This window comes from Lepidochelys kempii, chromosome 1 (assembly GCF_965140285.1).
Source record: "Lepidochelys kempii isolate rLepKem1 chromosome 1, rLepKem1.hap1, whole genome shotgun sequence".
In the NCBI taxonomy this organism is placed as follows: domain Eukaryota; kingdom Metazoa; phylum Chordata; order Testudines; family Cheloniidae; genus Lepidochelys; species Lepidochelys kempii.
The window spans coordinates 332,731,302-332,758,526 of NC_136380.1; the positions used below are offsets into that span (position 1 = coordinate 332,731,302).

General features: G+C 39.1%; 1 protein-coding gene across 3 annotated transcripts in view; it reads right to left on the minus strand.

Annotated features, from left to right (window-relative positions):
- The window catches only part of CACNA2D1 (calcium voltage-gated channel auxiliary subunit alpha2delta 1), a 683,749-nt gene that overhangs the window by 181,365 nt on the left and 475,159 nt on the right, over window positions 1-27,225 (minus strand). For all 3 annotated transcript variants that reach the window (XM_073328631.2, XM_073328632.2, XM_073328633.2), the window contains exon 7: window positions 15,725-15,856. In XM_073328631.2, the coding sequence (XP_073184732.1) occupies window positions 15,725-15,856 (132 nt within the window). The remainder of the gene's footprint in view (window positions 1-15,724; window positions 15,857-27,225) is intronic.

Consider the following 27,225-nt stretch of genomic DNA (forward strand, 5'->3'; position numbering starts at 1 on the left):
GCTAAAAAATGTAGTGTGTATACCTTTGGGTTCAAGCATGAGTCCGGATGTCTACACTGTAGTTTTTAGCCCCACAGCCCAAGTGTGGCAAGCCTGAGTCAACTGACCAGGGCTCAGAGACTCAGTGGTGTGGGTTTTTTACTGCAGTGTAGATCATAGAATCATAGAATATCAGGGTTGGAAGGGACCTCAGGAGGTCATCTAGTCCAACCCCCTGCTCAAAGCAGGACCAATCCCCAATTAAATCATCCCAGCCAGGGCTTTGTCAAGCCTGACCTTAAAAACTTCTAAGGAAGGAGATTCTACCACCTCCCTAGGTAATGCATCCCAGTGTTTCACCACCCTCCTAGTGAAAAAGTTTTGCCTAATATCCAACCTAAACCTCCCCCACTGCAACTTGAGACCATTACTCCTTGTCCTGTCCTCTTCTACCACTGAGAATAGTCTAGAACCATCCTCTCTGGAACCACCTCTCAGGTAGTTGAAAGCAGCTCTCAAATCCCCCCTCATTCTTCTCTTCTGCAGACTAAACAATCCCAGTTCCCTCAGCCTCTCCTCATAACTCATGTGTTCCAGACCCCTAATCATTTTTGTTGCCCTTTGCTGGACTCTCTCCAATTTATCCACATCCTTCTTGTAGTGTGGGGCCCAAAACTGGACACAGTACTCCAGATGAGGCCTCACCAATGTCGAATAGAGGGGAACGATCACGACCCTCGATCTGCTCGCTATGCCCCTACTTATACATCCCAAAATGCCACTGGCCTTCTTGGCAACAAGGGCACACTGCTGACTCATATCCAGCTTCTCGTCCACTGTAACCCCTAGGTCCTTTTCCGCAGAACTACTGCCTAGCCATTCGGTCCCTAGTCTGTAGCTGTGCATTGGGTTCTTCCGTCCTAAGTGCAGGACCCTGCACTTATCCTTATTGAACCTCATCAGATTTCTTTTGGCCCAATCCTCCAATTTGTCTAGGTCCCTCTGTATCCTATCCCTGCCCTCCAGTGTATCTATCACTCCTCCTAGTTTAGTATCATCCGCAAATTTGCTGAGAGTGCAATCCACACCATCCTCCAGATCATTTATGAAGATATTGAACAAAACCGGCCCCAGGACCGACCCCTGGGGCACTCCACTTGACACCGGTTGCCAACTAGACATGGAGCCATTGATCACTACCTGTTGAGCCTGACAATCTAGATGTACCCTATATGGCTCCAAGTCTGTTGAATATAAAAGTACATTATTTGACAAGGTATTAGATAATTCTTCTAAAAGCCCTATTAACATTCAAGATTTCATTTAGTTTCATTTCTAAAATCTATTGCTTTAAATTCCCATTTTAATCAGATACGCTAGAACCTGACTTGTAGAGTGCATCAGAGACCCACACCTTTATGTTTCATTGTAGTATACTGTTACCCTTGAACTATGTCAGCACTGCAGGGTTCTTTGTTGCATACAGTATATTTTAGTTATGCTCTTGTTTGATGCTGTTCTTCTCTGGCATATGGTTAGACTTCATATCATATTAATTTGATATCCCTTCTTTGTCTAATCTTTGCATTATGGAGATAAAGGTTTGGATAGATTTCAAGCAAGATTTGTTTATGTTGTTTTGTTGTTTTCTAAGCTATACTGTATTTTAATGTATTTATTAGATCCTTGATGGCACCAAGTCTATTTTGCCACAAGCTTCTTAATAATCGTTGCCCAAATTATCTTTAATTTATTCTTTAAATCGTCTTTTCCCCAAAATGGAAAATTTTAGAAGGGTTAATAATTAGTGAGAATGTTGGCATCAATCGATGTTTTATTGAACATGGATCAGACAGCTATTACTTTAACGGAAATTTTACATTCTCTTAAGGAAATGTTCACTTTGGGACTAACATCATCAAGGAAAATATGCCTAGGCGACCCCACTGCCAGGTTAGATAAAACTGGCTTAGCAAGACAGGACATTTGAGGTAGAGCTAGTAGCTGCCTATGCATTGCCACTATTCCCATTTTAACAGGAATTCTTATATCAACTGAAGACACTCAAACGAATTCAAGTTTGGAATGTGAGACTGCCTACACTAATGGTGAACTGTATTCAACAGCTATCTCCTAAGCTAATTACATTAAAATGAGTACCAACTTGGAGACAGCTGGTGCAACAGTGACTCAGCAGTATTATCCAGCTAGATTTCAGTAATACATGCAAAATCAGGGGCCTTATCCATAATTAAAATCATAGATGACTATCATTTTATTAGCCATTGCCCTTGCATTAATCATCATGAACCTGTATAGGTTCTCTGTACGCTGATGTAGATTCTGCACAAGACCCCACATAACACTAGTGCAACTGTTGTGACCTTAGTACCTAGTTATATCATGAAAAATAAGCTCTTCCTACCCAGTTTTTCCATGTCCATCGCAGCAGAGATCAGACAGCCCACACCCTCACAACTGATTGCCCCTTCTCCCCAGCTCCCCATATATCCATGTCATGCAAGCGGCGTTCAATCCTTTTGGCTACTAAAAAGTGGTCAAAGGGACATAATCTGTTGCCGCTGAGCGAATGACCTCCTGTCTCAGTAGGTTGTAACAACCAACTGTAGAGGAGGAAAACTCAAAATGAATGTTACAAGATGAGGTGAAATGGTCACCCAGCAGTGAGGAGTCCATCCCAGGCTGAACTGGGGCACAGAGTGGGAAAGGAGGTAATTTAAAGGACAGTCCTCTTCCTGACACAGATGGCACTGCTGCCAATTAGCAGGGTTATGGAGAAGAGACATGGGGATTGCCCTGACCAAGCAGATGGTGCCGCCAGTGGTGAAGAGTTGAATCTGTAGAGAAGAGATGGTGGAAGGGACTCCATCCAGTTCTCTGAGGGAAATATTTAAGATAACTATACAGTATTCACAACAGAATACCTTCTCACTCACACACAGCTGAAAAGTCTCTGTCTGTGAGTATCAGAGAGAACACTTCTCCACGGTTCTTTATTTTTAGCAAATGACATTGTCCAAACAATTGGACAAAGGAAAGAGATCACAGACTGCAGCAACACAAGCAATGTTTATGCTACAGTGGACAATCCCACGGCTAAACTAGTTTACATGGGCAAAGGCTTTTTAATTTTTTTTTCCAAGTGAAAGTCTCCCTGGCAAAGACTGTCTCGTGCGAAGCCTTCCCTACCACTTAACCCTGAGCAGATGAAAGAGAGTGTAAGCAGTGTGACGACACATTCCTTAGCACCTCATGCCTGTCTGGGTGTGGACTGATAGGCTCAACTTCAGCCTCAAATGGCCTGGCAATTTGGCTTGCATTTGGGAAGGCTTCCATTAGGCCAGGGGTGACTGAATCCATGATTCCACAGGCCCAGTCTTCCTAACACCCCAAGGAGGGAGGGGGAGGGTCTGTGGTTGTGGGCCCTGTGCTGCAGCCCTGTATCTTGCCTTGGGCTGGGAATGTATTTAGCCACCACCTCCCGCCAGATCATGGGCATGGAACCCAATACTTCTGTCTTTATATGGTCAAAGTGAATTTCATCCTTCACATGCACCTGTAGCTGAGGTTATTTGTATCTGTGAACTAAATACAACGCTGAATGGGGTAAGAATACACATAGGTTTGGAGGTTGTAAAGTACTTCAACAATGAGCCTAACATTTCTGAATGTCACCAGTGAAGATGACATCTTTCTTGGCATTTGTTTTTTCTTAAATATTAACTGCAGAAGTTTCTATTTAAATGATAAATGCACTGCGGCAGTGTTACCTTTCACATAATATATGGGTACTGGCCATGGTGTGAACATTTTGTTACCAGAACTAAAATGCTTTCACATGATTGACTTGGCTTGCTTGCATAACTGCGGGCATTCAACATGATAGCTTTAGAAATATGAGACCCAATTAAGTGAATCGTTAAAGCGTCTGTATCATGAACATTGTAAGAGCAACAAACATTGTAGTCCTTGGCCTTTCTTTCCAGACATTAAAAAAATAGAAAGTGAATAATGATCAGATGGAGACTCATTCTGTATGTGATGAAGCCATTCTGACTAGAACATTAATTGTACAGATAATTTACAAGCTGAAACACTTGGAACATTCATGTTCCTCTCTCTAAGTTCTTCTTTATATTTTCAGTTGTAAAAGGGGAAATGTCAGCTACACAAAGATGTATGAAAAAGTCCACAAAGTTCTCCCTTAAACTTTCTTTTTGCAAGGCTTCAGATTCATTTTGTATGGATTTTTCACACATTCTAGTCTCCTATTATCTGCTACAGTAATGACTTTCTTTGGAGAGTTCAATATCATGGCAAAACTATTACTCAGCATTAATGGTTAACATAAGAGCAGCTGTGCACAGCAAGTCCTTCATTTAGAGAGATACCATTTTATTTGATTAGAAATTGATTTTAAAGCTGTTCCATTATTAATTTGCCTTAGCAGGGAAAGTTTCAGCAGTTGAGAAAGACAGGCTTCCATTCACTTCCGGAGAGATTTTCAAAATAATTTTTTTCCTCAATGTTTTAAAAATTTAAGACTCCCTCTTATCTAGTTATGTTTAAGCAGAGAGTTTCAGAGCACTTTACACACATTAAGGGGAAACTTATCCTTCCAGATACTCATCTTCAGCCCTCTATTTTCCTTACTTATATGGTTCTCCCATTAAAATCTATGGACCATCTAGTTCCATAAGGAGAGCGCAGTATCCCAAAGGAATGACCGTAAGGACTTGAGAGAGAATTTTAATCTATTTAATAAAAGTTCTCATTATCATTGGGAGATTGGTAAATATTTATATCTGTTTTAACATAAGTAAACTGAGGTAATGATGCTAAAAATCTGTGTGGTCAGTGTGAACCAGTGGTAGAGATCAGAAGGGACCCAGAAATCCTGATTCCCATTCTCCTACCCTAAGGCTGCACAGATCCTTCAAAGTCTTTTGAACATACTTATTTTTAAATATGTAACATGAATGTGACCTACTGGATAGAGCACTGGACTGAGATTCAAGAGACTTGGTTTCTATTCTTAGCTCAGTGACCTCAGGCAAGTCACTTTACTATGTGTAAAATATGCCTCAGTTTTATGATCTGTAAAATGGGGATAGTTATACTTCCCACCCTTGTAAAGCTCTTGGACATCTACTGATGAAAATGCCATATAAGAGCCTGGTATTATTACTGAATGGGGCTACACCAGAAAGTAAAATTAAGCAAAGATGTCAGCCTTGGCAAGATCGGGAGGGCAGGGGGACAGCTAAATTATAACTAGGCAGCTGGTCACCAAGGACTGGTGACATTTTTGTCTTAAAAAAAAACAACTTCTTCTCAGCAACGCTGTGCAGCCAACCTTTCTTAAACTGTATCCTGTAACATGAGCACAAACACCTGTATATCATATTTAACTACACAGAAATGCTTCCCTCTGGTTTATTTGACTGAAGTCCAAAACATAACAAATTCCATTATTGAAGGTCTTATCCTTTGAGCGACAACATAAACAAAAGGAAAGGTGAGGGAATGACTAATAAGGCATTCAGCAAAGGCCATATAAAGACAAACTAATTCTTCAGTTTAATTACTAATTAGTAAAGCAAAAATAATGTGCTTCCCATAGCATCATTATACTGATCCACTGATTAACAATTATAATCCCAATTACATCTATAATTAAGAAGGATTTCAAAGACATTACAAGGGAAAATAGATGGTCTGCATCTATAGTTCCATTAAATCTACCAAGAATTCTATAGTTAATTGTTCTTTTGGGCATTTGCTTTTTTACAGCCCAGAAGTGAAATTAGATAGCAGGATAGACGTCAAACAAAATGTGAACAACCTAGTATCTGTCATCTATTCTGTCAACGTGGACCTTTCTGTCTGCAAGAAATCCAACTAAGGTCAGTGAAGCTCTACGTGAGTTCAGCCCACATGGAACTAATTGCAGGATCAACTGAATAACTGAAACCCTCCCAAAGGTCAGTGGCAGACAATCCCTCTTTCCTCCCACCCAACATCGGATCCCTAGTTAGAAAATCAAAGGAAAATCAGGATAAAGGCTCTCAATGAACTCCAAGACGTAATTTTCCCATTCTAGATGTTTCAGAGTAACAGCCGTGTTAGTCTGTATTCGCAAAAAGAAAAGGAGTACTTGTGGCACCTTAGAGACTAACCAATTTATTAGAGCATAAGCTTTCGTGAGCTACAGCTCACTTCCTCAGATGCATATCGTGGAAACTGCAGCAGGCTTGATATATACACAGAGAATATGAAACAATACCTCCTCCCACCCCACTGTCCTGCTGGTAATAGCTTATCTAAAGTGATCATCAGGTGGGCCATTTCCAGCACAAATCCAGGTTTTCTCACCCTCCACCCCCCCACACAAATTCACTCTCCTGCTGGTGATAGCCCATCCAAAGTGACAACTCTGAGTTGAAGTGAGCTGTAGCTCACGAGAGCTTATGCATTCTAGATGTGTTACTTTAGCAAAAAGAGGAAAAATAAGGGACATTGAACATTTTAAAGGCTTTCAGATGAAAGCATAAAGCTAATGAAAGGTAAATAGCGTGTTTTGCTTGTTGACCAGTGTCAATACTGAAAGATACTTATCATCCGCACATATACCATTCCTATGAAGACTGCACTAGGCACGAGCCTGAGAAACAAGCAACCTTAAATCATATTAGGAAAGCCAACAGACTCTAGTGCTGGATAAATGGGGAAAGTGAATTTCAGCAAAAGGCCTTCCATTCAGAAAGCTCAGATGTTAAAATCTAGGGACTGGTAGAAAAATTATGTCAGCGCCATGGTGGCACATGGGGAGAGAGTTGGCCTCTCAGCTTATCCAGGACTCTCATTATGTAGGCCTTTATATGTCAGAATAAAAATCATGAAATGGACCTGGAAGTAAATTGGAAACTTGTGCAGTCTTGGTGTAATATATTTCCTGTTGCTTAAACTGGTAAGGAAGCGGGTAATTTCCTTCTGGACTTTCTGTAGCTTTTGATTGGTGTTCAAGACATGTCTCAGAAAGAGTGTGTTGCAATAATCCAGTCTGGAGGCCACAAAGATATGGATAACTGTGAGAACGCAGATAATGCAAAATGGGTAAAACCACTTATAAGCACTGAATTCTCCCCTACTTCTATCCCGAGCTGAAGAATTTAAAACCACACAAAAAAACACTCCTGAGGTCTGTGCTGTTTCAGCCCTGCAACAGCAGGGAAGGAAGGCAGTCAGGAGAGAGCCTCTTGTGGCCTTAGAGAAGGTAGCGGAGATGTCTCAAATGTATGAGTATCTGCCCTCTCTCAGCCCCCCATATAGCAAATGTGAAAAAACAGCAGGCAGTGGGGGTGGGGGGTGGGGGTAATAGATGCCTATATAAGGCAAAGCCCCAAATATCAGGACTGTCCATATAAAAATTGGGACATATGGTTGCAGTGCTCATTTGATGCACCTCCTAGCCAAAGACTTCAGTGTTCCAGAAATAAAGGCTAATGTTGTTGAAATTGAAAAATACTTCCATAACAACCACTTTGCAGCAGCTGCTCTGAAAAAAGTGGAAGGAACCAAGCTAACTCTTCAACAAAACGTGCAATGGAACTCAGTCGTGGACTGTTTTGAGCACTATATCGAGAACTGGCCTAATGTGATGACAGTTTGTGAACAAAATCGTGAAAAAAATGGATGGCACTGTCACAGCCCAAGTTCTCAACATTGGGTTTAAGAGAAATGTTGAACACATGCTGAGTACCCTGAAGCCTATTTCCGTAGCCTTGAACAAAATGCAGGGAAATTGCTCTTTTATTGCTGACACTGTTGAAATTTGGAAGGAACGGCGTGAGATCTTAAAAACACAAATATGCAATGACAGAGTTAAATTACAATAATGAAAAAAACGAATGGGACAAGCACTGTCTCTAGCTCATTTTCTTGCAAATATTCTCTATATGCGGTCTGAGGATCAAACCTTAACTGATGAAGAAGAGGAGTTGGTTGTGACATGGACATCCAGCAACCATCCCTCCATAATGCCAACTATAATAAACTTCAGAGCTAAGGGTGAACCATTCAAGAAATATATGTTTGCTGATGATGTTTTAAAGAAAGTCACATCAGTGAACTGGTGGAAGTCACTTAAGCACTTGGATTCAGAGACTGTTGAAGTGATAATCTCACTTTTAACAGCAGTAGCTTCTTCTGCCAGTATAGAAAGAATATTTTTTCCTTTGGACTAATTTGTTCAAAACTGAGATATTGCTTGGGGACCTGACAAAGCAGGAAAGCTTGTTTTCCAGATTATGAACAAACAGGAAAATGAAGGTGAAGATGACTGAGTTAGCTGCAGAAGCCAATATTTTAAGTTTCTCATTTTGACCTGGCTGACATAGTCGATTTAATTTTTTTTTAATCATGTAACTATTTTAGTTAAAAACAATTTTAACAAAAAAACCCTGATTTTAAAAAACTTGAATGTTTAACTAAATTCAAAAATGAATATGCTTGTTTTGTTAAAATATTATGTTTGCTGTTGAAGAAAAAAATTCAGAATTCATAACATTGTTGTTTTACTTAAATAAAACAATTTAAATGTCTGTCTGGTGATGTTCTCCTCCTAATATAGCATGGCAAAAAAATCCTCAGAATATTAATGATTAACCTGTTGAATTGGAGATAGTTCACTTTCCAATGACTTCATAAATATCTGCTTCAATTACCTTTGGTAATCTTCTGATATAGCTGTAAAACTAATCTGAAAAGTTTTCAGAATAAATCACTTTGAAATGTGTAGTGTGTACCTTCTAAAAATGAAACCTACATCTATCTCTGAGTTGTGAAGAATATGTATTAAGGTTATAACAACCAACAAGAATGCACTTTTATGTAGAAATCCATCATGATTAAATTGAGTCTTCCTGACTAGTGATTTAAATCATGATTTAAATCAATTTGATTTAAATCAAATCTACCCTGGAAAGAACCCACGATATGCCCCAAACAGGGTCAACAAAGAAACTGAGACATCTTGATTAACTCAGTGGCTCAAGTGGTCACCAACAAGTTCTGTCTGCAAGCATGTTTCCCTGGACCATGGGTGGTAAACTTTACACTAGTGCAGGAGGGTCCCATGACTTCATGGCCTATGACTGTAGGTTTGACAGTATTGTGCAGAAAAGGGTCTAATAACTAAGAGAACTCTACGTATAGTCACTGAATTCCTTCCATCTCTCTGTTTAACTTTTCCTTTCTCCCTTGCAGTCTCATCTACTGCTTGATAATGCATGGTTTGTCTGAGTCTCTCTCAGATTTAGATTACATTCTGTCGGACAGATGTTTGTAAATAAGCACTTTCTTCTCCGCTTTTGTTACCAGATCCCAATACAACCTGAGTTCAACTAGACCTGATTTCACACATATTATTACAGAACCATATGATCATATAAACATTAAGCTGGAAGGAACCTCGAGAAGTCATCAAGTCCACCAAGTCTTAACTGATGCCAGTTAAGTCATAATTTAGCTTATGTACTAATACTTCCACTGCTTTCATATTTATTCCCCATACACCTTACGTTTGTGTACAGACATCTAAGGTTTTATCTATACTAGAACTTTTATCAGCAAAACTTTTGTCGGTTAGGGGTGTGAAAGAACACCACCTGCCCAACCGACCAAAGCACTGGTGTGGACAGTGCTATGTCCGTGGGAGATGCTCTCCCCCAGACATAGATATCGCCACTCATTGTAGGTGGTTTAATTATGCCAGCAGGAGAGCTCTCTCCCCCTGGCATACAGCGACTACACAGGAGATCTTACAGTGGCACAATTGTGTCACTGTAAGGTCCATAGTGTAGACACGGTCTAGGATACTGAGGAGACTCCCCCACTGATTTCCCTCTTGTTGTTCCTATGGTCCTATTATAATTTCTTAACATCTAACCCTCTGTTAAAGTTTCCTTTTTTATACTTACCTGGGAGCTTTTATTATCTACCCCATTTTAACATAGTTTATGCTGTGCCTTCTTTCTACAGAAATTAAAGGTTGCTAACAAAGATTTTTTTTGTTTGTTTGTTTGGGTTTTTTATCTCCTTGAAAGATGCTTCTATTTAATAGTGCTCTGTTCTCAAGGGATGTTGTATATATGAGGTTTGTGACACTAGGTCTACAAGCAAGAATGGCTTTGATAAGGATACGTTTGTAACTAGAAGGCTGAGGAATTAAAATTGCCAGTGAAACTTAAAATGTTTTAGCTGTCTTACTTCACTAGCTGGAAACTTTTTCTAGTCAAACTTGTTAACTTCATGTCTCAGCTGCTGTTACAATTATTCCCTCATGTCAGAAAATTTGGAAGAGACACTCTAGAAAAATATGAGAGTTAGTACATTTCATTTTAAACTGGTAACATTTTACATTTTCAGTACATTACAACTAGATACATTTTGGATCACTAGTAAAATGGTCAGCCATGGCTTGCAGCATTCACTTCCAGTCATAAATAATCATAAGAGGATTTAGAGGTCTCTGGATTCTTTACATCGAGTCCCACCATATTGCAAAGAGCAGCCACTGCTGATACAAGACTGCAGGGAGAGCAGGGACAGGGACTGGGTGGAGCCTCATTGTTTTCCCCATCCTATGTGCGAGCAAACACTGTTTAGTCACCATGGAGGGGGAAATTATAAGCTACTGCTTATGATCAGTAGTAAATGACTTCCCCGTTGGTGTTGAGTTAGAAAGTGAATTGTACTCCTACCCTGGTTTGCTCTGTGGTTAGTGGAGAAAGTAGAATCACAATCTAGCTGGTAAATATGAACTACTGAATGTATCTGGGCTTAAAGTCATCAGCTCTGAGGAAACTCCAACTTCTTCAACCTTGCCTTTGGTAATATAAACCCAGCAGCATGTACATATTTAAAAACAACCCAACCCAACTATACCAAAACAAAAAACTTTATACCCCCCCAAATAACAGAAGATGAGAGAAAGAATTGTCCCTTCATTACATCATACTATAATGATGAGGGTAGCATAAGAATAGAATAGAACAGAATAGAATGGCTGAAAGGGACCTCGAGAGGTCATCAAGTCCAGCCCCCTGAGATGAGAAAGGATCAAGTAAACCTAGACCATGCTGATGGCTATTTGTTCAACCTGTTCTGAAAAACGTCCAGTGATGGAAATTCCACAACGTCCCTTGGAAACTATTCCAAAATTTAACTATCCTTAAAGGTTTTCCTAATTTCTAACCTAAATCTCCCCCCATTGCTTCTTGTCTTACCATCAATGAGAACAATGGAGGACAATTGATCACTTTCGTCTTTATAGCAGGTCTCAACATATTTGTTATCTGGTCCCTCCTCAATCTTCTTTTCTCAAGACTAGATGTGCACTTTTTTAACCTTAGATCATAGGTCAGGTTTTCAAAATTTTTCACCTTTTCTTTGCTCTCCTCTGTACTCTCTCCAATGTATCCACATCTTTCCTGAAGTACAGTACCCAGAACTGGACACAGTACTTCAGCTGAGACCTCAACAATGCAGAGTACACTGGGACACTGTTGACTCATATTCAGTTTGTGGTCCACTACAAGCCCCAGATAGTTTTCAGCAGTATTACCACCTAGCCAGTTATTCCACCACTTTGTAGTTGTGCATTTGATTTTTCCTCTGAGTGTAGTACTTTGCATTTGTTTTTATTGAATTTCATCTCATTGAATTCAAACCAATTCTCCAATTTGTCAAGATTGTTTTGAATACTAATCATGTCCTCCAAAGTGTTTGCAACTCCTTCCAGCTTAGTGTCATCTGCAAATTTTACAAGCATAGTCTGCACTTTATTATCCAAGTCATTAATGAAAATATTCAATAGTATCGGACTTAGAACTCACCCCTGTGAGACCTTGACTGCAAACTGTTGATAACTATACTTAGAGTATGGTCTTTCAACCACTTGTGCAACCACCGTATAGTAATTTCATCTAGACCACGTTTCCCTGGTTTGTTTGTGTCAGTGGGCCTGTGGGCCTGTGTCAAAACCCTTACTAAAATCAAGATATATCATATCTATTACTTCTTCCCTATCGACTAGGCCAGTAACCTAGAATAGAACCGCCATCTCATCACTCACAGAAGGAGGACATCATCATCTGAAAGCATCAATTGAATACCTCATCATGCCCTGATATTCAAGATATCGCCTACTAGCCAGATCTTTTCAGGTCATCCCCTTCATTTCATCCTCTCCAGTTCAAATTGCTCAAAGATAGACTGGCTCTATGGGAGATATTTACAGCTAGGGTTGGGTAGGCAAGTTGCAGCTAATAATTTGTTTGACACAAATTTGTTTGTAGGGCACACGTAAAAAGATGAGAAATTGCACAAAAAACACCTGGGCTCAAATTTCCAAATCCCAAAGTGCTCATCAACTTAAACTGAGGGTAAAGAATGCACACACAATGTTTACGCTAGTGACAATCTACTAATGACATGTGTAGGATTGGGAGTCAGGGAATTGTCCAGTTACAGATATACCAATCAGTCATATTTCCAACTTGCATGCACAGGGCTAAGCACAAGAACACTCACCTATGGTTCATTAGAGTATAATAGCTAGATGTAACAGCTGGGAGGATGCTGACTGTCTAATACCAGTAGTGTTTCCAGTTGCTTTCTAGAAGAAATCCTAAGGCAGTAGTGACTTTCCTCACTACAACTATTGTGTGATTTAGCTGCGTCTGACTCTGCAGGTCCCATTTCAGCACCTCAATGAAATGATAGATTTTTGTTGTCAAACATATTTCTGGAACATTTGCTTCTCTGTCAGCTCCAGGATGCTGATGTGTTGCCTATAAACTTTATGGTCTGTGTACTTGAAACTCTTGTATATCTTCCCTCTCTCTCATTTTCCTGTATATTAAAAGACTGAGCGCTTTCCTCTTTGGTTGAGGGTATTGTATTCTCATTTCCAAATTGGTCTGTGTGTCTTTTCTTAGGGATGTCCCTTTTCTGTCTAAGGCAATAAACAATTTTTGGAAACATATGGGGTGAAATCCTGGCTGCACTGAAGGCAATGGCAAAACTTCAGTTGACTTCAATGGGGCCAGGATTTCACTCACAGACATTATTTTTTTCAATATGATATGGGGTTCCGAATACTATAATACTGACACTTTTGTATGATGTAAAACTACAATATATAGGTTTTAATGAAAGTGCAGGATTAACATCAATATAGTCATATGTTTTGTCAGTTATACTGATAATATATTGTCCCTATATACACCTGATGAAAGCAATAAATAAGATATTTTGAATTGACTTGATTTTACTAAATGCATACCCTATTATAGCTCTTCGTGGCCTGAGTCCTGCTTCTATTGTAGTCAATGGATGTTTTATCATCATTTAGTGGAAGCAAGCTCAAGCCCAGCAAAAATACATTAATATACAAATTATATGTTGACTGCATCTGCTTTACATAGGAATAAAAGATTATTGCTATATTTTACGATATATGTGACTATGCATCTACAAAACACATACATTCAGAATCTCCAATATATTATTCATATGAATATTCAAAGGACAGTAATTTTCATACCATTATTTTCCATTCATTTAAATTGTAAGGATGGTTTAATGGTGTGTGTGCTAACTTAAGACTGGGGAGACCCAGGTTCAATTCCCTGCTCTGTTGACAGACTCCCTCTGTGACCTTGGCCAACTCACCTAGTCTTGCTATGTCTCAGTTCCCACCTGTATAACAGAATTAACAGCACTTCCCTACAACACAGGGTGTTGGGAACATAAATACCTTATTAAAGATGTTACATCTGGCACACAGATGTTATGGATGTAAGCACCTAAAATAGATAGCTAAACTAGATTTAATTGGTGGAAATGTATTTTCAATACACCTTTAAGGATATATTACAAATATGATTGTCATTTAAGAGTGCCAGCTGTTTCCAACAGTTATACAACAGTGGAATGTGAGAATTCACAGATATTTCTCTCTACTTGGAATACACCACTGCACAAACTATTGATTTATTATGATCTTTTAATAGTGACCCCAAGGCACAGCACTAATGTACCACATAAGTATACTGACAGAGAACCTTGTAACAAGGGAAACATGAAAGTAGCCTTTTCATTATTATTTACTCATTACCTCTCACTGTAGTTATTTCATCAACTAACAGCATGGTGACATCCACCGGACTGAGGTACTATATATCTTTTTTCGCAACTACCCCGAGGGAGTTTAACAGCCACTTGTGCTAATCATACAACAACAGTATTAATGTAAACCTCCGGACCCTCAGAAATGCCAGTAATCCACCCTGAACAGAAGAGGAACACCCTAACATTTTTTCTTAACCAGTTACAGGTAAAGGAGATACACGATAATGTACATAAACTTCATGCTGTTGCTGGTTATAGTGTAATTTTAAAAAGAATGGACAACTTCAACAATAAAAGCACCAGTGTAGAGAACATGCCTAATATAAAACAAATCTTTGTAATAGATGATCCTTATGGAACATATTCAATCAACAGACTAAAAGCCATTAAAATATACATCTTCTTACATTAATTACTGTGATACAATAAAAAGAAAAGGAGTACTTGTGGCACCTTAGAGACTAACCAATTTATTTGAGCATGAGCTTTCGTGAGCTGTAGCTGTAGCTCACGAAAGCTCATGCTCAAATAAATTGGTTAGTCTCTAAGGTGCCACAAGTACTCCTTTTCTTTTTGCGAATACAGACTAACACGGCTGTTACTCTGAAACCTGTGATACAATAAGCTGACTATTTGACAGGTGGAATATAAGCAGGTTAAAAGAACTCCAGTTGTATTAATTAGTTTTAGGGTTAGTGGCATGGCCATAATTGTTGGAGGTCCTGAATCTGGCGAATAAATACATCATCATACAATTGTGCCTAATCTACAAGACTGTCTGCCAAGCTACTGAGTCAAGCATTCGTGAAACATGTAAGGTGCAAACCTCACCAGCAAATGTTCCAGCATTATTCTGTAGTTTCCTCTGCTGTCATATAGGGCATATTTACATTCTGAGCTGGGGGTGTGATTCTCACCTGAAGGACACATACCTGAGCAAGTTCTGATCAAGGTAACATGCTAAAACTAGAGGGTAGCCATGGTGGTGTGAGTAGCGGGAGCCGGGGCTAGCTGCCCTGAATACTTGCTTATGATCTAGGATGGTTATGACTTATAGCAAGCGAGCCTGTCCCACCACTCACTCTGCCACCCCTACACTCTATTTTTGGTCCTCTAGCTGGATGAAAGCTAGCAGGAGTATGTCTCCTAGAGCTGGGAATCACACTCCCAGCTTGAACTGTGGACATACTTTTAGAGAACTACATATGGAAACAATGCAGATGCACAATATTCCAAGCAACATTATACTCCTGAAACCCATCCCTTAGTGCAGAGTTACAGCTGATGAAATGTTCTGAACCCATTTTCCCCTCTCACACCAGTTTTACACCAAGACAGTTTCACTGAGTTAATAGAGTTGCTTCTAATTTGCAGTGGGGTAACTAAGAAGAGAACCAGGCCATCTATAATTTTGTTCTGAGAAAATTAAGTTACCTTTAATTGTCATAGGATTGCTTGGATAAATAAAGGGAAATGCCTTACTGGGATTTCTGGGAGACATGCTATTTGTTTATAAGCTGGCAATTACCTGGATAATACCTGGCAAGGCCAGTCGCACTACCAAAAACCTGCCACAACAAAGTTGGGTCTTCATCTCTGTTCTTTTTGAATACTTCATCCAATGCTCCAGTCCAGTTGAGTTCATTTAACACTATTGTAGCTGTAAAAGAGGAAACATATTTGGTATTACAAAGCTAAGTATTTACATAATTAGCAGCTAATATTCTTTACAGGAATTTTAAAAATTGTGAAAGATTTAACATGACAAATATGGTGCAGGAACTGAGTAAACTATTCTAACAACTATTCTAGAGAGTACGTAATTTAAGTAATCAACAGAGTAAATTTGAGGAAATACAGTCCTACTCCTTGAAAGGATTAATATTCTTTAATTTTCCTGTACTGCTTTTTTTCCCAGTGATTCATCTGTATGCAAAGATTATTCTTATTTTTTTGGATACTGAATTTCTTCTGTGAAATATGTTGTTTCTGATGGGCCATTCTATTCTTGATTCCAGGCTAATGATAAGTAAATTAGAGGATGTAACCACATAACCTATTTGATCACAGGACATAGCCATGAGACAAAGCAAGGTGATACCAACAAAAGATGTATAAGTCATAGGAAAATGTAACAAAGGTCTCTCTTTCAAGCTAAATGCGATTATTTAAGATGGATTCCATGGAAAAGAGAAAACAATGAATTAAACAACATTAGAATTGCAAAACCGAGCTGGGACTAGCAACTAAGGCAGTGCTCATTATTGCAAGTTAACAGGATTTCATGTTTATGGATGTGAACACTTGCAGAAAGATCAGTTCTGTGGACATTAATATTCATGAGCAGGGTCAGTTCCACAGTGAACTTGAGCTACAAGGAAATTCATATGCTTAAGCATGATCAGCACTAAACACTAAGTGGCCAGTGACATGGAAATTCATAGTCACAAAGCTGCCCTGGACTGATGCTTGTGTTACTTTTGCAAATATTTATATTAGCATGTTCTATGCCTTAGTGGGAAAAAGATAGTAGGGGCTTTATGAACAATGCTCCACTACAGTACTAATCAACTGAACAAATAATGAAGTTGAATTATGGTACCGTGCTTTAATCAGTGATAAATCCTATTAATTTCCAAAGATATCTCAATCACATTAGGCACCAGCTTGGCATTCAGATTCTTAGAACAGAGCAAGGTTTTAGTTGGTGGTTGGGTCACTAATGCTTTCCTTTGTCTTGTCTGATGGCATTATAAATAATGCTTCAAGACTGAAATACATAGGTTATAAAGATGACAGAGACACTCTCATTACCAACAGTGAACTCAAAAGGGGCGGGGAAAGGGGAGAAATATATCTGAAGTGACAAAATACGTATAGAATATTGCTTTTCATCAGAATTCTCTATTGTATTTCTACAGAATTGTCTATAGGAAATTCAAGCTGGACTAAGTAAAGTGAGTCCATCTTTCAGACAGAAAAAAATGGATCATTCTGCAAAGCTTTATAGGCGAGGTGGAGGGAAGACAAAGAATAAAACTTGGTACAATATTTGAAGTTAATATCAGCTTCTAAATTGAGGTTTTTATAATTAAAGTAATAAAATGCTAACATTAAATGTCATATATTTGGTTTTTAAGGCTAACGGGACATTTGGTACACTTTATGTTCTGTGAAAGATTTATTTTTTCAGAGAAGTTTTAAAAGTGCTTTCTGTTCTGAGATGCTGACTTTTTGAGAAATATAAAATTAAACCTATTCTCCAGATCCCTTGTAACCAATAAATCTATATACCCAGTCTCTTTGTCAAATATCTAATTAAATATATATTTACTTGAGAAAGAGGAGCAATTCCCACAGTACAATAACTACTTAACTATCATTATAAAAATGTTTATTGTACAATTATGTTCTTTAGAGCAGGTTTGCTCTATTGTATAATTATGTAATGAAGCACTGAAGTCTTTGTACAGTCCTTGAAACACTCTTTTTAATTTGTGCAGTGATTCTCTCCTGGACCTTACTTACATGACTAAATACCTAAAGTTTGGAATCCTGGCCCCTGTGAAGTCAATGCAAGTTTTGGCATGAGGTGCCTCTAAACTAAGAACATGGGGAAGATAAAAGGAGGGTTTTTGCATTAAGACACTGGACAGAGACTCAGGAGATAGAGGTGCTATCCTCACCTCTGCACAAACTTCCGTTATAACTTTGGGCAAGTCACTTAGACCACCGACGTCAATGGGATTTAGCATATGCTTAAGTGCTTTGCTAAACAGCGATGAACTTGAGCACAAGTGTAAAGCTAGATATGTGCTTAAGTGCCTTGCTGAATTAGGAAGGACTTATTTCTCCATGATTCAGTTTCCCATGCTTAAAATAGGGATAACGATATGCCCCTATAAATCTACTGAAGTATATGAGGTGCTCAAATACTACAATGATGAATATCCCAGAAAAGCCTACGCATAAATAATAATAATGGTTAACAAGGGGGAAAAAGAGTGATCACACATATTATTGAAATACCTAGATACTACAGTGACAAGGACCTTACTGATATAATAGAGTAATTCACCTACTAATAAATCCTCTGATTTTTGTCCATGGTTTTTTATGGCAAAATCCCTTCCCTTCTTCTGATATTTGTGGAAAAAAAGGTGCTAGACAGTTAACTTTAAACCTTGTCTTTATTTATAGGTTAATTCCCTACCACCCTGCATCCTACCCCCAGAATTTTAGAATACATACTATATTTTGCCTTAAAGTAATATTTTTGCACACGTGAAAGAGACTTTTTTCCTTATTTATGCATTTTAAGAATGATTTGTTAAAAATGAGGAAAAAAAAATAAAATCCAGGAAAAAAACTGTTTCCTCTCAAGTAGGAATGCCTAAAAACAGGAATTTATGAGTGGAGTTTAACTGGACCAGAAAAAGCAGCTCACTCTAGCACCAGTTATAGTAGTAAAAAAAGCGGGGAGAAAGCTACTATTGATACGAGTAGCATTTCTACTGTCACATTTTCAAAAGCAAACCTTCCAGCACCCCAGAAATGAATACAGTGAATGCTCCAGTTTTAAATTACAGAAATAGCTCACACAATTGTATGCTTCAATTTGCATCAACTTCCTTTTAATTCACTCTCTCACTGTGGCCGCAGCAACATGTCATGTGCTTGGAAGCAAAAGTACAGTGCAATGGGGGAAGGCTGTTATTCAGATACCACAACATAAGGTCATTAAAAATTCCTGGAGGAGGTTTGGTATTTGTGTGCGTGCTATAAAACAACAAGCTTCTATCACAAACAGAATATCCATCCAAAGGGACAGGGAGTGAAGAAATAATTGTAAGGAATTATAGCTTTCACCATCACTTCCACGGCTAATACTGCTTTACAGTTGCAGATGGATATACCCTCACTTTAAATAAGCAAGCATGCCAAAATTTGCTGATAATGAGATCTACCTCTTCTATGGCTGCTAACAGGCAATTTCAAACTGGCACCTCTGATGAATAGTTGATTCTGGTTAAACTTCTAACAGCAATGCTTCTGAAGCTTTTCACCTTAAGAAAAGCCATCTTAAATAAACAAACAAAACAAACAAAAAAGAGCTATTCCTCAAACCACTCCCTCCTAAAATATCAACTCATTTTGTACATAACTAAATCAGTCCAGAGATATTGAATTAAGCTGACCATGATCTAAACTGTAAGATTTGGATTTCTATTGGCTTCCCAAAAGTAAGTGTTTCTTATAGTAGCTATAGTATATATATTTTCATTTATTTTTGTTGTTTTGAAAAACTGGACCTTCCTAAAATGGACTTTTGATGAGTTGTAGTGGCCAGGTCAACTGAGAAATGACATTTGCTAGGATCACTTACCTTATCTTTTGAAGCATACCATTGTAAGATGATGGAGCTTTTGATGATAACTGGCTTACTCCTAAATCCTCTTAAAAAACAGGCCTTGGTCTTTGGAGATTGATTCTTCAGTGTACTTCTATTGCTACCTCCCACTTGACATGGGCAGGAAAGAATACTAAATTCATCATCATCTGATAGGCAACATCATTCTTTCCTGCTAATTCCGTTGAAATACATCTGTCTTTTCTCCTCCCCACCCCTCCTTTTTGTTTATGAGATAGGATTCAGGAGCCTTGACAAGCCCTGGATTCAATCTGCCTCTGCAAATGCAATCAATAAAACACGACACTATTGCTCTCTTTTAAACAGAACTGGAAGAACTTAGTTTTGATGATTTATTTAATGTATAGGGCCTGGCCTGAATAGAAGGCAATGTATGACTTTATTTGAAAAGCCTGAGAGCTATTTACTATCTCTGAAAAGATGTCAGCTACTGTTCCCTAATGATGCAGCTATGCATACACTGGAGGGAACAGAAAGCACCTCCTCAGCAATTCATTTATAACATAAAAGTGATTGTCTTTTAGAGTGTTGGTGGCGGGCACTGGGTATCCATCTCCTATTTTAATGAAGTTGACTCATTGATTTAAAAAAATGCACACAACTTAGGCAGAATTATTGTGGTAAATGTTATATATTATTCCAGTCAAATACTGGAATATTGGAGGGAGGATATATTTACATGTGTGTATTTATTAAGTGTTCACACTTGCGCTCAGCGCCCCTCCCCCCCACAACCCCAGTCAACAATGTCCATACACTGCGGAAATTCCACTGAAAATGTATTTTATGTTTCTGCCTCATATGTTTTATTACAAAACCAGTACACTTCATTTACATTTTCAGAGCTTAGACACTTTCTGGTGCATGTTAAAGGAAATAGTGCTAAATACGGTCACCAATCACAGAAAGTTTTTACAGCTATCACATTTTATGTGGGGCTGAGAATGAAAGTGTAATTTCCAGTAAGTTTCTAAACAAACTAGGTACTGAGAGTATTGTTATTACGTGCTTGGGTGGCTCATACATATAAATCTTTGGATGTATCCACAAATACTAAAGTCCTGAAAAGGCCATTTAAAAAAAAATAGAGCTTGGTGATTTTCAGAGCTTCAAATGAAGATACTGGGGTAATTCACCTCACAAGGTATGACCTGGTGAGGTACAATTTTCCCCATGATATAAAGCTCAACAGAAGCAAAACGTCTACCATACATTTAAGTAAGTTTTTCCCTATGTGTGCTCTTTCTATTAAGGCTGTGGTTATGTAGGTAGGAAGTTCTCTGAAGAACCTGTGGCCTCTATAGTGACTTTTTCCTCTGCTTTGAGACCATCTGTCTTCATACCATTAAGTCAGTCTGCAACTATAAGGTCCTCTTGTTTTTAGATGCACAAATAGCCATGCTAGCAAAAAACAAGAACAAAAACAAAACCAAACAAAAAAAACCCCACAACTTCCATCTGTGACTAGCCAGAAGAATTAACCCTGCCATACTGGTCACAGAGCTGGCCACAGTGATGACCTCCAGATAACTGAAACAAATTATGTCAAAAGAGAAACTAGACACCCTGAAAAAAGCTCCAACTGAAGCAAAAAGCAATCTTTCAGCTTAACCACACAGTAAACACCTCACCAAAGTGCAACACCTCACTCTCTGTGCTTGCTCATCCCGCAATACAAGTTCAATGTCTGCATCCTATTATTCAAAGTGTTCTATGGGAATGGCCCTAGCTACCTAAGAGATCTCCTCTCCCTCTGCAAACATGACCTTACACAACAGCTGCATTCCACCAGAAGGATGATGCTGTCAATCAAAAGGGAAAGCTCATGGGTGCAAAAGACAGAAATTATAGAAGATAAGGGTTATCATGGAACTAACCTTTTTCAGAACTTAATATAGAATTTGTTTTTTAGACATGGCTTCTCCCCCACTAATGTGTTCTCTCTCACGTACTGACAAAGAAAAACAAACACAAATATTTATAAAATAATTAAGATATTCTTCTACAAGTCGAGAAGTGAGTGAGAGAGAGAGACAGAGACAGACAGTCAGAGAGAGAGAGAATGAGCACAAGCACTATTGCAATTTCTTTTTTAAATATATAGGAAGAATTACAATATTAGGGTGTTGGGGTCAAATAAGTACCTACACAGATACTGGAATCCTGAAACTAACCCTCAAATTCTGTCAAAATAAAAGGCAGATAAGCAATGATTATTAATGCCACATTGAATAATTCTAAAAAATATAAATATTTACTCTTCACTCCTTTGAGTTGTGTAGGTAAATGAATTCTAAGATATTGCAAAATTCTTTCTTCCTTAATTTTTATATTGTGTTGAGCCAAAACATATTTGTAGCTAAAAGAAAGATTATTTATACATACACAAAGAAAGAGATAAGAAGAATAATTGCGCAGTTGAACTACAATATGCTAAATTTTTCAAGATTACTGCAAACATTAGTAATTAACTGCATTTTCAGTTATTTAGATTCAAATCATGATCCTATTGATTTAATTCTAAATCACTAAAATAATACCTAGAGCAGCTACCTCACTGAATATACATTTTTAAAAAACCCACATATAAATGTATTGTGGACAAATTGGAGAGAGTCCAGCGGAGGGCATTGAAAATGATTAGGGGGCTGGGAAACATGACTTATGAGGAGAGGCTGAGGGAACTCGGCTTATTTAGTCTGCAGAAGAGACGAGTGAGGATTTGATAGCAACCTTCAACTACCTGAAAGGAGGTTTCAAAGAGGATGGAGGTAGGCTGTTCTCAGTGGTGGCAGATGACAGAACCAGGAGCAGTGGTCTCAAGTTGCAGTGGGGGAGGTCTAGGTTGGATATTCAGAAAAACTATTTCACTAGGAGGGTGGTGAAGCACTGGAATAGGTTACCTAGGGAGATGGTGGAATCTCCATCCTTAGAGGTTAAGGCCCGGTTTGACAAAGCCCTGGCTGGGATGATTTAGTTGGGGTTGGTCCTGCTTTGAGCAGGGGGTTGGACTAGATGACTTCCTGAGGTCTCTTCCAACCCTAATCTTCTATGATTCCATTATTCAAATGTACTTAATTCATACTCTTATTTTTTAAATTGGTGAATGCAAAGAAATATAAACATCTGCAATAGAAATTATCATCATCAGTATGCTATATTCAAGTTATATACATTTTGTTTGTCTGCTTTAACAAAAATTAAACAGGAATCTCTGAAGAAACACAAAGTAACACTATCCCATTTATCATTTTGTCCGAGTACCAACTTGGCATTTAAAGGACAGAACTAACTAAAAAAATGGTTCTAAACTTGTTCTCTCTAATAGTTTCAAAAATAGTTCAGTGAGCAGGGAAGAAATTTTCAATGGGATATTTTAGTGCATGGTCTTTTAACTACAAATAAAGTGCAAAACCTTGGTTTGGAATTATCCTTAATCAGTAGTTCATCCCATAGTAAGATTCAGTTTTGCAGGACAATCAGAATTTTACAGGCAATAAGCATAAAAAACAGCATAGGAAATACAGAAAAAGTTACAAAAAGAATTGCAAGTTTCTGAAAAAGCAATTATATTGAATAATTTCAACATCAGAAATTGCTGAAGAATAATGTTATGATATACATGTGACACTCTTAATGAGATATCCAAATTGTAAAATACCCTGTACTTTTTTTTTTAAATGTATGAGTTCTCTGTTCCTCATTACATAGCTGACATTATGGATTAGATACTTCTATTAATGAATCACAAGAGAAGACACTGAAACCTAACATTCAGTTGTTTCTTATGTCAAATCAAGAAAATTAATTGGCAATGCCATATGATGTAAGCTGACAGGTTTAGCGGCCACATGCTGATTGCAAGAATGGCACACTAAAAGCTCATAAAAAAGAGACATGCCCAGAAGAAGGAAATGAACATAAAAATGTCAAGAACAGAGGATGAAATTAGGCTTGTGTTACATCTCAACAAGAGCAATTAATAAAATGTAAAGTAGGCATCAAAAGCTTCACCAGTACGAACTCACAGGGTTTAAATGAGTTATTCACCACTCTATATAAAACAAGAGAGAAACATTTTAAAATGTACCCTGGCCTATTGTCAGTTGCAGTGTACATTTCTCTCCTAAGTAGGGATGGATGAATCTTATGATTGTAGAGGTTTTACTACCTTGTGAATTCTTTTTTTAATTCACAGTGGTCTCAGAACTAAGTCAGTTGGCAAATCTTTTTCCTTTATAATTTAAACACATTTATTTTTCAAAATGGCTTCAGCTTGAAAATAAAAGCATTTTTTGTTGTTGTTTTTTATTTTGTAATTTAATGCATATACCATCTATTAAGGATAAAAAATTCTAAAACAGGGATTGGCAATCTTTGGCATGTGGTCCATCAAGGGAATCCGCTGGCAGGCCGGAATGGTTTGTTTATCTGCAGCATGCGCAGGTTCGGCCAATCACAACTCCCACTGGCCGCAGTTTGCTGTTCCAGGCCAATGGGGGCTGCGGGAAGCGGCGTGGGCCGAGGCATGTGCTAGCTGCTGCTTCCCGCAGCCCCCATTGGCCTAGAACGGTGAACTGGGGCCAGTGGGAGCTGCCATTGGCTGAACCTGCGGACGCTGCAGGTAAACAAACCGTCCCGACCTGCCAGCGGATTTCCCTGATGGGACGCATGCCAAAAGTTGCCGATCCCTGTTCCAAAAGCTAGGATGGCACAAGTGATACCCCTAGACATGCTATTGTCAATCTATTTTTGGAGGGATTGGACACTATTTTTGCTATTCCTTTTTTTGCAATCTTTTTATTCTGCCCACTTGTTGTTCTAATTTGCACCCTTTCCCCACTGCTGCTCCGGTCTCTTCCATGTCAAACACAAACGCAATAATATTAGTTGGTTCTGAACTTCCAGTTTTACAATTATAACAATCAGGGTTTAGACACCCAAAGGAGATAACAGGGGGTGTGAACCCCAAAGAATAAGCAACTGAATCAATTGGTGATACACAATGTTGTTGTATATAAATATATGTCAAGTAAGGTTTTCATGAAACCTTGTAATACTTTGAACTTGATGGCCATTAGGAGACATGTATATAGGTTATAGTTATGAATGTATACACGTGTATATACGTAGACAATTGTAATTGTAACTGTGGTGCAACTACACCGCCACCACCTCACAACAGGGGATGAAGTAATCAGGCAAGGGGAGGCTAGTTATTTACACAAGACCAACTTCAAATACCCTCCATTGTCCAGCCAGGAAGACACAATGGTGGACCATTAAAGTTAATGGAGAGACATTGAAATTGAAAAGAAAATCCCAGGCTTGGAGAACTAAGGCCTGGTCTACCCCAGGAATTTTCTTCACTAAACAACAACTCTCAGGGGTGTGAAAAATCCAACCCCCTGAGAGCGATTGCTATGCCGACCTAACCACCAGTGTAGACTGTGCTAGGTTGATGGAAGAATTCTTCCATTGACCTAACTATTGCCTCTTGGGGAGGTGGAGTACTGACACCGACGGGAGAACCTTTCCCATGGGCATAGGTAGTGTCTATGACAAAGAACTACAGTGGCGCAGCTGAGCCGCTGCAGTGTTTTAAGTGCAGACATACCCTGGGACACAAGAGAGTTTCCCCCACTCTGAATAACTATGAGTCATCATGCCAGGAGAAACAGGGAAAAAAGAGAAGAAGAAAAAAATTAAAAAACAGGCTTGGATTTGAAGGGTTTTAGATGCTGTCCCTAAATTTCTGGCTAAGTGGGGTGCTGTCTGTGAAACCCTGGATCCCCTCTAGGATAGAGGGCACACTGGAAAACTGTTCCTCAACAATAGGTAACTTGTGTTAGAAAAAGAAATGTAGCTAATACAGAAGTGTAAAGCCTGAAATTGTGTCTTTATGTTTATTTTCTGTGTAACCTGCATGTGTTGACTTTTCCTTATTATTTCATCTGTGAATCTACAATTTTTCTATTAAATAAACATTTGGTTTATTTTTGCCATCCTGCACTTAAGCAGGGAGGAGTTTGGCTGGCTGGCCGGGGGAAGAAGGTGGCAATGCTTTCAGGCTTGGGAGAGGAGGGAAGACGTAAAGCTGCTGGAAAGAGCAGGCAGCGTGGTAAATGACTCACCACATAGGCATGTGGTGTTTAAAAAAGATCAGTTGGGCCTGGCCCCTCCCTCGTTTACTCAGAACAGGCTGGGCAGCACCCACCCAGCCTTCCTAATTATGTCACAAATATGCCAGGTATTTAGCTGTATCTGCTGTGGGCATTATGCTAGCCGTCCCACTAAGGGGGGCTGGGAAGGAATTTTTCTCTTACCACCATATTGGCCAGGTGCATTGGGGGCTTTTTCGCCTTCCTCATAGCAGGTTCAGGTAGGCTTGGTTCATGCACAGCATGATGGGCGGTAGGCTGTGTGTCACAACTCTTTATTTAAGTGTAGAGCAGATGTTCAGTGCAGGTACTCCATAAATTAAGGTACAAAAGAATGAAAAAATGGCTTGGAAAAGGAATAAAGGAGAGGTGCTTGGTAACTGAGCAAGCCGGGGGCAGTTGGGGATTCCTATGACGGGTACAGCAGGGAGCTAATCCCCACATCATTATAGTCCACCTTAATCCCCTCCTACGAGGGGGCGTGGTCGGTAAGGTCCTGGCAAGAGAATTGCTGGAGGGACCTGGATAAATGGGTGGGGGGGAGCTATGGAAGCCCTCCCCCTGCCCCGGAATTGGAAAGGTCCTGGCAGTGAATCTGCTGGAGGGACATAAATTTTGCACCTCCACTGCACACAATTTATCTGCTGGGTTAGTCCCAGACATCTGTCAATAATAAAGCTGCGGCCTGATTAAACCCATAGCTGAAGTCTCCGGTCATTCTTTTGGCATAGCCAGACAATTACCCAAAGCAGGTCTCTGTTGCACAAACTGTATGGAGTGTATGTACCAAAGTGAACTGATAACTGGGAGCAGGTTTCATTCCTTTGTGGGTGACAAACCAGAGGGGGAAAATTCCAAGTTTCTAGTAGGTAAGAACTACGGGATTTGGGGAACTGAGGAGAGGAAGAGGCTGTTGAGGTCAACCTGCAAGGAGTAACTAGGCTGGTGGAAGCCAGGGTGGCTACTGATGTCAGAGCTCTGAGTTATAACAGCACAGCACCCAGGCACCCAAAATTACAAGGCAGTGGATATAGATTCCCTTACTGGTCTGGGTGATCCCCAAAATGTCAGAACAATGCTCAGAATTATGCTAATGAAGTTTGGCCAACTCAAATCATAATTAAATACAAACACAACTGCTTTGTTTTACCACTGAAAGGGGATCCAGTGGCTTGACACAGAACAAAGAAAGGGCTAGATTTCATGAAAATAGCGTTGAGAATTATTGCCTTTCTAACCTTCTTTCCCCACCCCCTAGTATTGCATTCATTCTGAAGTCTCATTTTATTAAGGGTGTTTTTTTTTTCCCATTTGCCAATAGGTGGTGATTCTGTAAACTGTAAGTACTGCCTACTGGCATATAAGCACCAGTGAACTAACATGAACCAGCTACCGACCTCACAGAGGTATTGTAGTGTCCGGCTATATAATTTATCA